General features: G+C 30.6%; 1 protein-coding gene across 1 annotated transcript in view; it reads right to left on the bottom strand.

Annotated features, from left to right (window-relative positions):
* LOC117177369 (SPARC-related modular calcium-binding protein 2) overlaps positions 1-7,855 on the bottom strand; it is a 93,279-nt gene extending 85,424 nt beyond the window's left edge. The window contains exon 1 of the mRNA XM_033368010.1: positions 6,904-7,855. Within this exon, the coding sequence (XP_033223901.1) occupies positions 6,904-6,996 (93 nt within the window). The 5' untranslated portion in view covers positions 6,997-7,855. The remainder of the gene's footprint in view (positions 1-6,903) is intronic.
* Between the last annotated feature and the right edge of the window lie 6,209 nt (positions 7,856-14,064).

The raw sequence follows: 14,064 nt of genomic DNA, 5'->3' as shown, positions 1-14,064 counted from the left end.
GGGGTGGAGGGTAGTCCGTTTAGCGTGAAATCGACACGGGATACTTATAAGATACTACCATGATTTTTTTCAGATTTTTTGGTCCAAAAATAAATTAGGCCAAAAACCGGCCTTACCGACCCTCCCCCTTTAATAGAAGACAACTTAGTTCTGCGTAAATTGAAAAAAAGAAAATGTTCCTAATCCCAATAGGTCACGAGTAACGAACATCCAAATGTCTATTTTTTGGTCATTTTCACCGAAAATCCGAAAGTCGTGTTGGTTAGGTGAAAAAAGACCAAAAAATAGGAATATTTGGAAGGTTACTCGTGACTTATTGAGAGTAGGAACATTTTTTTTAACGTACGCAGAATCAAGTCCTCTTGAACTCTGGGCATTTAACTGTAAATTCTGGTTGAAATGGGTTACATTTGGCAGGTGCATCCGAGCTACAGTCGAACAACAAAAAAACATATGATTTTTGGCAAACAATTGGAAAAAATCAGGGTTCTTTGAAAGACCGTAACTCCGAGACTATTGGTGATTGAAGAATTATTTTTCTTTACGCACAATTGTATCTACTTTAATTTTGGTAAGAACACCTTTATCTCTCAAATGCACAGGAAAGCACTAATTCAATGAAATGTGATATTTTGCACCTTTTCCCACAAAAATTTCCGTGTTCCGGGACGAAATCTTGTTCACAGAACCTGACCCTATACCCGTGCAGAAATGGCGACTAGGTTTTGGTAGGGTGCTAATTATTTTGCCCTTACTTTATTGGGGCGCTGAACGGGAAATCTGGAAAGGACCCGACAAGAACGTCACGCTTTGTAAAAAATGCACTAGCCTAGACTCTCTGACCAGATTCGAGCGAGGATGCCTTTCTATTGCCTGACTAAATAGTAAGGTCCTTTCTAGATCCTTGCTCTATTTCCCTATTAATTCCTAATTTGATTATAGGTTATGTGGTGATGTGTTATGGTTTACGAGATTTCGTAATAATTACCATTGAAGTTCTTCCCGGATTTCTTAAGTGTGATGCTATGGTTGCAATAGTAAAAAAGTTTAACTAGCACATTGCCATAATCTACTACCAGAATTTTTTTATTCACAGAAGGAAAATATTAATCCAAATGTAAAATACATTTTCTTTGCAAACGTTAAATCGAAACATTTTATTACACCTTTCTGTAGCCTCTGTTAAACGCTCTTCCGTTTTCTCGTATTTTTATTGACATTAAATTCTTAAGTATACTTCGCAAGTTATTCTAAAACTAAATTATTTGCTGAATTTGACTAGAGAAGACTTATAACTAAAGAGATACGCAGTTCATTAAAATTTCCGCAAGCACCGAGAATCAAACACACGCACCGCACGCTTATAAGTCGAACTCCTAATCCCATAGCTATGATGTCACGTTGAGTACAATATCATAAATACTTGATTGCATTCATTCGACACTTTCGAACTTAGGGAAAAAGGTTCTTGAAACTCGATTTGTTAAATTTGATTTCTAAACGTACTTAGATGATTTGAAATTAAATCAATATTTAAGAAAAATTCTTTTCAAATTTTAAAGGCACCAAATGTTTGAAATTTTATCAGAAAAAAATGAAAATTCTAAAATATTGAGTCTCGGTAATTTTTTTTCTTTTTTCTTTTTTTAATTTAAGTATAATTAAGCATAATAACATTGAATTCTTTTTTTGCACTCACATCCATATTACCCGTTTTACCTGTCGAAGGCTTTACAAGGTCCCCTCGAGAAAATAATTAATTGATAGAAATTGTTTTCAATATATATCTTTACGAATAAAGCCTTTCATCTAGTTTGATTAAAAAATATAGTGCTAAAAAGTGAGTGTCAAGTAGCACACGACAATAACCTGTCGAGGGCCAGCCGAGGGAAAACCCTTTTTCTTTCCATGATTCCGTAAATACTAATAAAATAACCAATAATAAAAGACATATAATCATCAACATCACAAGACATCAAAATTTTGAAGCATATAAGACTATCACACTTTGGCTGCATTTCCATGGACGCAGTACTGCTTGTTTACCCATCAGGGTTTGAACTTACTGTATAAAGACTCCTATGATTATAATTTATTAAAAATTCCATTTTTATCTTGATATTAACAAATTTAGGGAAATACTTTTCGTATTTGAGCAGGGTCCCTGTAATTGTCTGGAAAACAAACAGAGGTAACCCTACTAACCCCTGACAAAAGCCTGCATGACATTTTCTAGTCAAGTTACCCTTTATAATACCCGACTAGTTCCCTGTTTAAAGTAGGGAATATAAGGGAATTTTCTACACGGGTACTATGAACCCCCAAATGAAGTACTTAACAGAAAAAAATGACTGCCCCAGAAATTATCATCTAAAAGTACCAGATGACTGGACTATTAAATCTTTACAAGCCTAAAATTTGAAATTAGGAAATTTAAAGTCTTTTTAAATACAATTTTTTTCAAATCTTACTATTTGAAAAAATATTACAATCTGAAACTTTCAAAATTGGGAAATTCGACATAATTAAGGCTTGTAAAAATTCGGATTAAACTATTATTCGCAACATGTCGCAAATAAAAAAAAACCTAAGCATTAACACTTTGCATTTAGAATTATGAATTCACAAAAGTCTCTCGAATCTGAAATTCAGATTCTGTTAAAAACGCTGTTAAGTTCCATATAGAAATTTTGACAAATTATTGAAGCAAAGCATTTAATAATTAATTCTAAAGGAAATGAGATTAAGAAAAAAAAAACACAAAATGAAATTTCTCTTTTGTATGTGTACCATTCACAGAAAGTTTTTTCTAGAAGCTTGGTGTTTTTGTTAGTTTAAGACCGAGGCTATCTTTAAATGCAAAAAGGAAAGTGATGGTATGCATAGAATGTTAAAATGGCTTTACCAAGAATCGTGTTTAATTACCAAGAAAGGGCAGTGCCACTTGAATGCAGAAATCCCGCGAAGCACTTTAATTTGTTAATGTTTTCAAGGATACCAGAAATTGTGCCAGATCGACATTAAAGAAAAACGCAGCATTATATTTTACTTAAAGTTATATTTTTGTAGATGTAATAAAGGAACCCTGTTCGCCTTATAAAATAATTAATTGAATTTAGATGCTCGGTCACGAAGAACGTGTCACATATTTCCGAGCGTATTTACCAATAGGCAGTGACTGAGCGCACCCAGAAAATAGGGCTATTTGTACCGAAATTTTTATACAAATGGTCCCTTTTCCGGGAACTGCTATTCGTGCCAAAATATCGGTACACGTAGCCACCGCCTTCTAAATATCCTCAAACATTAGACAAATTTAATATAAATTACATTGATATTACATAATTTTTATTAACTATTAATTACCTTATTTTTACTACATTTATTTATCATATTTGTACAGTAAAAACTTTTTAATGTTTTCTTTGAAACATTTGAAGAAATAAAGAAATGAATTATTAAGAATATGCCTTATCTTTAAACTCGTGAAATATCTTAAGATCTTCAATTATGAAAAATCAAATAAATAAAATAAAATGTTTCACTGGCCAAGGTCTGTTTTCAAATTGTAAAGGGCAGGTTCATTGCTATACCGAGCACTGAACCTGCATCCGATAGCGTAAAAGTACTTTAGCGATAAGTACGTAATATGCGACACGTGTTCAAGTAATAAATACAAGTGCAGGCACTTAAACCTCAGATATACAAAATTAAGAAATAATTTTTGATGAACATTGAAATTTAAATTTAGAATTATATAAGTTCTCTGCTTTCTGAATCGTTAATCCAATAGAAGGAATGGATTAATTTAGCTAATGCAGAAAGTGATTAATGATTCGCATAATTTCTGTAGATTTAAAATTATTAATTAATTATTATTTAATCTCCCTCAGTGAAAGAGAACTATTTATTGACTAACTAGAGTTTTAAAAAACAATATCTTAAAATATTATCCCGATAAATCTTAATTACCTAATTAATTATTAAATGAGAAAGAACAGTTATAGAATTAAAACTAGTATTTCTTTATAATTATTAGATATTTAGAAACTTTAAAATAATGCTCGATTTATTTGCAAATAAAACAGAGGCACTTTCAATTTTATACGCTAAAACAAATCTTTTCTTGACAAAAGTCATATAACTTTTGAAAGAAATAAGTAAAGGAATTCAAGTTTCACTTTAATGCTTCAATCTTAAATAAATTCTCGCAGATTAAAAAAAATACAAAATATTTTAAACCAAGACACAGAATTTTACATTGCAATAAAAAATCTATACACAAATATTCTATTCCTCTTTAACTTTGGATGCAATTAATATTGAGGCTTTATACTTCTTATCTTTATCCTTGCACTCGTAATTTTTAAAGTAATTTCCGCAATTTATAGGTTCTTTTCTCGTAAAAGATATTGGAATTATTCCATACAATTTATAGAAGTGATACTTTAAACTTTCTATTTTATGGTATAAGATCATTTTCTGCGTTGATTGAAAGCCCGACGTCGGTCAAAACGATACGAAACAACTTGAACTCTCAAGAAATGAAAATTAGAATAATTCTGAATAATTATTTGTTTATATGTAGGAAGTGCTTTCAACATTTTATATTTTATATATTCTTCAGAGTCACTTCTAAATTCGGAAAATAATTTCTATTTTTTTTAGTCTTTGTTACAGTAAGTGTTCATTAAAGCTTAACGTTTGTGTCAATTGATCACTTGAGCGGACTATATAATTCTTTATTAAGTCGTAAAATTTTAAACTTTTAGGAACTCTAATATTAAGAGAACTGGAAAATTAACAAGACTGTTTGGTTCTAATTACAGACAATTTATCAATTTACTTTTCTGCCTCGAAAAATGTTATGAAGAATTAATTAATTAAATATTTTTTTATTTATACAGAAATACTATAAAAAAATAATTTCTCAATTGAATTTAAATAAAATACATTAAATCTTTTCACGTTGTGCTTAAACCAAATATTAAGTTAGAATTCCAAATAAATTGGACGTTTTGATTGCTCATAGTAATTTGGTATTCCACGAGCATTTTAAGATGAATACGAAAACATTGGGTCGGGCGCTTTTTGAAAAATTTCGATTTTTGTATTTAATTACAAAGAAATGAAAAACAATTCAAAAGATTACATGGTGAATATTTGTTAATATTTTTAATATATGTTTTTATTGAATGTAGTTGCCTGTAACTCTACGAACATTTTAAGATGAAAATTAAAATAATTGTAGTGTGGTGCAACATTACTTTCATTTAATCTTGGTTCAGATATATGTTTATTAAGAAAAATATATTCTCAAAGCATGCACATATTAACATAAAAAAACAATAGTCAATGAATAGAACTTTTTAGCATTACGAATTGAACAATATTTAAATTTTGCAATAATTAAATTTTTTAATTCTTTTAGATAAGAAGCCTGCCTATTGCTATTCAAAGATATAAGATTTCAAATTAAAAAAAAATTCAAATTTAATTCCTGGCCCCAGCCGCAATCGTCTGCTAGAATTAGTTTAAATAAGTCTATTTCTTTAGCGATTTAAATTAATAAATGAAAATAAATAATAATAAGTAATACGTTTTTTCGTTCCAAGTAGAATAATAAAAAATATTATGCGTTTAACAAAGAAAAATGTAAGTCTTAAAAGGCAAAATATTTGTAATTTGAGGAAAACACATTTAACAGATTTAAATTTTAAGCAATTAACAATCAACTACTGTTAATTAAAAATCAGAAAGTTTAAATATAGAAGGGTTCAAAATTTAACAATTAAAAATTTAAGAAAATGCGTATAGTTATGACAATTTTAACTTATAATATACAGGGGTATTGTTTTAACTTGAAACTTTTGATTCATAACATTTTTTCATAGAGTGCCTATTTTTCGAGATATTTGAAAGTTTCAAGTTAAAAAAATCACCCTGTATACAAGTGAAAACTTTGGATTTAGGATTAAACAATTTTTAATATAATTTCAAAATAACTTCGAACATGAATAAAACTTTAATGCGAAATTTTAAACACTAGACAATGTATTACATATGTAAAACTTAAAACTTTTCGAAATTTGATAAGGAAATTGAAACTTTTAAAATTATACAAATTCAAAATGGAAGCCTTCAAAACTAAGCAAAAGTAATTGGATAATGAATTCGTTAATTACATGTTAAATAATCAAATTTGATATGCTTGATATTGAAAGAAATTTGAAAACCTTAACAAATTCAAACATTGAAATTATACTATCAGAGATATTGACAATTTTACAATACTTCAAACTAAAAAATGTCATGAATAACATTCTCAAACACTCATATTGTTAAGTTCAGCATTTTAAGCATTCATTTTTAAAGAACCTAACAAATTAATGTGCAAATCCAAACAATTAGTTTAGTATAATGTTTAAAAGCGGGCGGGAAGCTACTTGGAGCTTCCCTGGTGCTCAAACTATAAAGTAGATTGGGCCACTATAAATTCAAATAATCAGAAAATAAATCATTTATAAACAGTTGACGTAAACACTAAATAATGGTTAACATAATGAAAATTGGAACATTTCGAAATTAAAAAATATAAAAAAATAATTATTGTACTGTATTCAATATTGAAAAACTTGTCAGTGAAACCCAAAATGTTCACTGATTATATTTAAAAAAATAAATAATAAAAAATAGTACAGACTTAAAAATACGAAAGTTTCCATTTAAAACCCTTGCGGATTGTGGATAAGTTTTTCGCACACTTTTCCAAATGCCCTACGAATAACCTTTTAATTGTTATTTGCTCAAATCGAAGAATGACTGAAATGAAAATCCCCCCGACCTAGAATTATCAATTAAAATCAAATACAATTAATCAAATCAAAGGGATTCGAATCGTACCTTGGCGGAAGTAGAGGATTCGGTCGAAACGGCGCGAAGATGATGAAGGAAGACCAGGAGGATTGCGGTGCGTAGGAGTATCATCGTGTGCATCCTCAAGAGGCCCTTTCTCGTATCGCACCAGGGTGTACTCCTCCAGGGTGTTTCCGGGGTGGAAGTGCACCCTGACACTTGATCAATTCACTCACGAGATTTTCAGACTTTTGCATTCGCTCACACGTTCTTCGGAAGCAACAACCGATTTGTCGCGTGCGACATTCTCCTCCAGGTCGTCAATGTTTTTCTTGCGATATCTTATCAAAACTTAAATTTTATATAATGGGAAAGAATAAAAAAAGTTTGACTGAATCGCATTGAGGGATCCTATTCACAAATTCAGTATCAGGACCATCGGGATCAAGAGCAGTGCCGCAAAGGCGGAAAATAACATTGAAAGGAACACTCTTTTTCAGATCCTGGCGATCGCAAAACGTGTCCAGCCGCGGCAAGTGCTGCTGGGCAACTGGCACTTCTGGCATTTGCCGTCGAGAGCTCAGAAGTCTCACAACATTCTCAGATTCTATAGGCAGTATAGGTTCCTCTCTTCCACCTCAGAGGCTCGAGATTGGACGCATGTGGTACCGCTCGCTTCTGAAAAGAGTCGACGATGGACCGCCTCTTAGCGATGATCGTTTTCTTATTTTCTCGCTCTCACGATATCTTTTAAGTCTTCAGTCTTCTCTTTCCTTCATTCTCCTATTTTCTCATCTTGTTTCATCTTGTATCTCTCTGTGGAGATCCTGCCTTCGGATCTAGTAGTATTAATGGACCGGATCGCAAAAACGTTAATAGGTCCCCTCGGAAGGAAGACCACAAGACCCCAAGAGATGCAGGTGTGAAAATGGGTTTGTTGCAGCAGGTTGAGGATTTATTAGTTGGAACTTTTTGTGGAGAGGTTTGCCCCTGTTTGGAGTTCGGTTCTCTAGTCTTTTGTTGTTTTCTGAAATAAATATGTGTGAATGCAAAGTGGCTGTAACATTATAAACAATTATTTGTACAGGGTTGTTACAAAATTTCGATTTTATAATTTCGGGCTTTTTTTAGGGTTTTTCAAGTCATTTTTTTAATTTCAGGCCTCACATTTTGAAGCCAACAAAAATATTATCAAAGAAGAAGGCTTTCAAATTTGGGGTACACACTAATCGAAATTGCATTCCGTTACAAGAATAAGATTTCAAATTCTACTTTGTTTTCAAATTTCAATTATTTCTAATTCTAAATTATTTTTAAACATAAATGTTTTCAAATTTTATCAATTTAAATACAATGAATTAAAATGGATCAATTTTCGCCAAACTCTATAACGATTTACCGAGTTCCATGCATTCTTAATTTCTTTCAATGTGAACGATTCCACGAGTTCAAATATTTCTTTCTCAAATTTAAAACTTTTATTATTTTCAAATTAGGAAAATTCTTTCAATATTACTTTGACTTGCAGTTCTTTGAATTTTATAAGGTAGTTAATACAACGGTTTTCAAGATAAAATAGTTTTTAAGTTCTAGTTTTCTGTGAACAATATTATTTGCAAATTCAGAAAATTTTAATTTTCTGTTCCATAGTTTAATTTCAACTTTCATCACTTTCAAAACTAAAACATTTTGAATTTGAATTCTCTTTAATTGTAAAGTTTTTTTTTTAGTTGTACTATTCTCAAAACAGAAAAAACTTTCAAATCCATTCTCTTGAAGATTTCTCATTCTTTTTTTTAACCACGAATTTGACATTTTGGCTACTTTACAAGAGTTTTATTTATTTGTTATTTTGAAGGTTTATCATTTATTAAACTTTAGGAGAAACTGTTGAACTGTATTAACGCTTTAAAAAAATACTGCAATTCTGAATGTTTTTAATTTTAAGCCATACTATTTTGGAAGGTTCGCTCACTCAACCAAAATAAACGTTTTAATAAGAAAAAAATTCAATAAAATAAGTAAATAGTTTAATCCCTATAATACTAAATCTTATTATATTTTTATGGCGATAACAGTTTTTGTAATACGATTACGTTTTGATTATGTTCCAATTTTAAAAATGTCAACGTTTTTGTACTTTTACAATCAGGGGGAAATTATAATGACCCTCGAGATCAAAATTGTAAGATATTTTTTGGCGGATTTGGCTTTAGGGTTAAAAATAATTGAATTCAATTGGTTAATAATTGAACCAAATGTTTTGGTATACAATGATGATCCTCGTCAGTGTATTTGCGTTAGATCATTAACTGCTTGAATTCAATAATTTTGGACCCTAAAGCCATATCCACTCACAACTATTTTACAATTTTCTGTCTACATTTATTAAAAATATTAAAATAATACTTATACGGAGTTTTAAATGAATCTTCATGGATTTTAAAACGAATTTCAGTTGCCAGAGTAAACAATAATTAGAAAATGTCCCTGCTATTTTGAAATTCTATTTTTGAAGCATAAACAGCCGGTGAGTTTTCATGCGTCAACTGCAATTGACGCATTCAAAATTTACACTTACAAAACTTCCTTTATGGTATATTTACTGTAATGATAAACTCTGAAACTTTGAAATAATTATTTAAACAGACTGTTTAAGTTTCAATCATGTTTACTCTCAAAATTAGCAGATATACATGTCTTTTTTAAATCTTTGAATTCTCAATATACAATATATCCTTTATATTAATTTTATTTACTTGGAATTACAAAAAATGTGTTTAAATATGAAAGATCCGAAAAATTATGCAAAAGTATATCCTCTTCACTTGTGATAACTAAGAACTAAGATCATATATTAAAATCTAGTATGAATAATTAATTTCAAGGAACTCGAAAGTATTCTGTATCTCATTTTAAAATCAATTTAATTAATAAAGCCTTCAAAATGGAAAGCTTGATCATTCAAAAATCTTTTAAGTTAAAAATAATATTTAAAAATAGGCAGACAGAAAACATCTAGATTTTAGAATATTATTGTTTATAATAATATATTGTTTATTCACATTGAATAGAATCTAAATAAATAATGATTAAAGCCCCTTTAATTTGGTGGGATCCCTGGTATTTTATTTAAAAAAAATGTTTGATGGAGTAAATAATTCCCTGTTCCACCTCCAATAACAAATTGATTTCCATGAAGTGTTTTACTGTAAGCCCTAAATTCACGAATCAGTTACATAAAGAACACACTTCTCCCAAAGAAAGAAACATCCATTGATCTTGGATTTGATCCTCGCACCATTTGCCTGGCCATTGAAACTCTAGGGCTTCAATAAACTGAGAAAGAGGCTCAATCTCATTAGGATTCCACGCGTGAGATCAACCGAGGAAATAAATTGGGTTTCACAGGAACCACCTGCGTTGGCCAGTTCCAGCGAGACACCACTTGGTTTCTAATTGATCCCACCTGAGATCTAATGAGACCTACCTCTTCTCACCCGATTTCTTCAACAGAATCGTGTCCTGTGCTTCCTTAGATCGAAATTCGTGATATAAACTACTTAATGATCTAAAAAATGCTCACTCGCGAACCACTAGATAAAAAAGTCAGCAGATACGACGAATAATCGGGTAAACGACCTGCATATTTTGCTCGTCGGAAGTTAGGACTTGTACTCGAAGAATGATGACCGCAGAACCTAATCATCATTTCATGAAAATCTGAGGAAGAAAAATGACCTGATGATTGATGAACCTTTCACATTAGTAAAAAATGACAAAAACAAATCTATTCTCGTCTAGGTAATCAAGCAATCTAGTTAAATTTAATTTAATAACTTTCTTTAAGTGTTTTGACAAATTTAAATCTCTACAGCGTCGACAATTCAAAACATAAGTATAAGTTCGAAGAATTAAAGATTAAACCATTTTATTGTCAGCCATTTCAATTTGAAACATTAAAAGCTAAAAATTGGAAAATATAAAACATTTCAAATTCAAAATATAAAATTAAAAGTTCCTTAAACCTTAAAAACTTGTAATTAGTCACTCAAAATGGAAAAAATTTAATAATTCCATGGATAAACAACCTAACTTGAATAGCTAAAAGTGCAGATACTTATCAGAAATACAATTTTCGAATTCAACATGTTAAAAATAAAGCATTGAAAATTGTTCGCCATCATAAGAGAGGCGTATCAATGTAAAAATTTGCAAATTTTGATAAATTAAAAATATCAGTCTAAATTCAAGCTTCTAAAATTAGCAACAGAAATATAACAATTTAGCACTGAAAGTTTGAAATGTTCTCAAATTTGAACATTTACTACTTAAAGCTAAACAGAAGTTTAAAAATTTGAAATTTTGGTTAGATTTCATTTTTAAAGCATCTAAACTTAAAGAAATTCGAGCTTCGTGACTCAAGGATATCTCAAAGGAGATCAATGTATAGTTTAACAAATTTCTAGAAATGAACATGCCATACTGTATACTTTAATGTTCGCAAAATTGTGCAATTACTTATATTTTTGTACTGACGAGTATGCAAATAATAAGTCTGAATTTACATGCATTTAATGCAAATTTACAACTTCGCAAATTTATTGTTTTATACCCTTTCGTTCTTTTTGCCCAGTTACGAATTTACCTTTCATAAAATTATTATAGCTTTAAAATAGGTGTCAATCCAAAAAATAGTTCAAATGCCAAAGCATTCAAAATTAAAGAAATCCACGGAATTCCCATTTATATTTTAATGGTAAAAAACATTATTTAAATAAAATTAAAAAATAGATGAGTGCTGACGATCATTCTACTTGAGTTTAGAAAAATTTGTAAACGCTTTCAAATTTGAAATCTTTTAGTTTGAAGTGGCTTTAGATTTCAAAAATAGACATAAAATATTCAAATTTACGTATGACGTTAAAATGGTTTTAAATTATTTTTCCTTATAAATCAGTATCAATTGTTTAAAATATAATGATTTTAATCCAGATACTAAAAATAAGCTTTACCATCCCAAAACTGATAAAAACTAGCTGTAAAAATGTAACCAGTCTTGCAAGTTTCAAATTACTTAAATTTAAAGTGAGATGTAAAATTGAGATCTTCCTTGAGAATGTGAATGCAATAACTTTATCAGTTATTTTGTGAAGAGGATGAATGTTGAAAGGTGGGAGTTTTACGGATAAGTTTATTGGAGATGTCGGAGTGGGAAGTTGAAATTGGTCCGTCCGTAAAAAGATAATTGGACTTTACGTGTCTGGGGACGTGAGTACTTGAAATGTGCCTACAGTCTTAACGAATAATGAAATATAAACTTACATGCATGCACTTCCACAAACCCACAGGTGTACCACGAAACTATATTATTCGTTTCTAACATGAGTTGGACGTATAACCCACGGGCTTGCATTAAATTCTACATTCCAATGCCAACAACAACAAGTTCTAATTTTCTGAATTGGTTTTGAGCCTCTCGTGACTCATGGAAATCTTTCTCTCTAGAATATAAAATCACCTCAATAATTCCATCCAGATGCGCGTACTTAACCATTAAACGATCGATTAAGTTCCATACAATGTGCAAAATTTAGTATCAACATATATAAGCCATTCAGGAAACTCTCACGTCTCTACAACTTTCAGGATCATAAACTTTATTTTTATTACCGCGATTACAATCGCAATAAAGTTCTACAAAAATACAATCCAAAAAATTGATGCGACACTTATCGAATGAAAGATGAATACATAATATTTTAAAGCCATCATAAAATATGTTTGCAAGCCTCAGACTCTGCCCCCCTACGTTTTTTGTTGATCATATACTATCCTGTATTTAATAATTGTCCTCTATTTTAAACGAATATAGCCTTTTTATATTTTAATCAAATAAGTGAGGTGGAAAAAGTTGAAGATTTTCTTCTAGTTCAAAAGTAAGAACACAGGTTTAAATTAACGCAATTTCCTTAGATTTGGTTGCAATCTCTAATTAATTCGACCTCGCATCTCAAATCTGATCAGATCTTTTAAAATATAAACAGGTATATGGTGGGTGCGTCCCTGATCTCTGCGCACGAAGGGATTTAACAGGCTCGTTCGCCGCCAGCTTGGCTGGGATGCAGAAGTTGAGTTCAGCTTGGCACACCTGTTCGGTCAGGTATGTGGGGGTCCCTCGCTCCCTCCAGTAAAACCCCATGGTACTGGAACCGTTGTTCCAGTGGTCCCGAGTGAGTGGAACGAATCGTTAAAATCGGCAAAGTGTTGCCGTTTTTATCACCCAAAAAAAAAAAACATTAGTATTCTACAATCTTCTATACAACTTAACAAGACTCATCTGCTTTAGAATGATTTGTAATTGTAAAAAATATTAGGATTGCTGCTGAAGGTTAAGAATTTCTTAGTCCTGACAGAATTCCACATTACATTATCCTAATGTTGTTAACAACTAGCCAGAAATACCTATAATAACTTGTTTCCTTAACAACCTCAGTTCCAATATTACTTGTCGTAATTAATGATTTAACTTAAAATAATTTAATACTAAAGGAAAAATTAATCTCTTGGGGAACCAAAATTCCATTTCTTGAAGGAGTTCATAACAAGTAAACGTATTTTCAGAGAAGTTGAGAATATTATCTGACTTTCAATGAAACAGAATACTGTGAGAAGAGCAGGTCAAGGTCTCAGGTGCAGTTTTCGAGATTTCGAATTCGGAAAGGCGATTCTTCTCGCGATTTCGTTACGCCTTATTCTCTCCACTTTTCTTTCCTTTTGCTACCCACTTCTCTCAACGATCCAGTCCTCTCAAATACTGCGTATTATAGAAAATTATTCACGCACGAACGATTGTAGTTGCAACATAGTGGGGCTTCAATTAATACAACTACTCCTGCCTTTGAAACTGTCCCTTATATTGTGATTATACACAGAAAAATAACACGAAATAATTTGAAAATATTATTTGAAATTTATTTATTATTTATTATTTGAAACAATTAAAATGATCTTTGCAAAATTACGACAATTTACCTACTTTTTGGTCTTAACTGCAAACATAAATTTAGAATTAATATTACAATGAAATTGTTATATCAAGAAAAAAAACCGGCTTCTCTTGGTTTTCCTGTCAAAACGACACCCTGTATTCGAAATAATAGTAGGTAATTTTTTTATGTCAAGAAAATAAAGTATTTAAATTTAAGA

The sequence above is a fragment of the Belonocnema kinseyi genome, chromosome 7 (genome assembly GCF_010883055.1).
Source record: "Belonocnema kinseyi isolate 2016_QV_RU_SX_M_011 chromosome 7, B_treatae_v1, whole genome shotgun sequence".
In the NCBI taxonomy this organism is placed as follows: domain Eukaryota; kingdom Metazoa; phylum Arthropoda; class Insecta; order Hymenoptera; family Cynipidae; genus Belonocnema; species Belonocnema kinseyi.
Note: the sequence above shows the minus strand (reverse complement) of the source record. Positions and strands in the feature narration are given on the sequence as shown.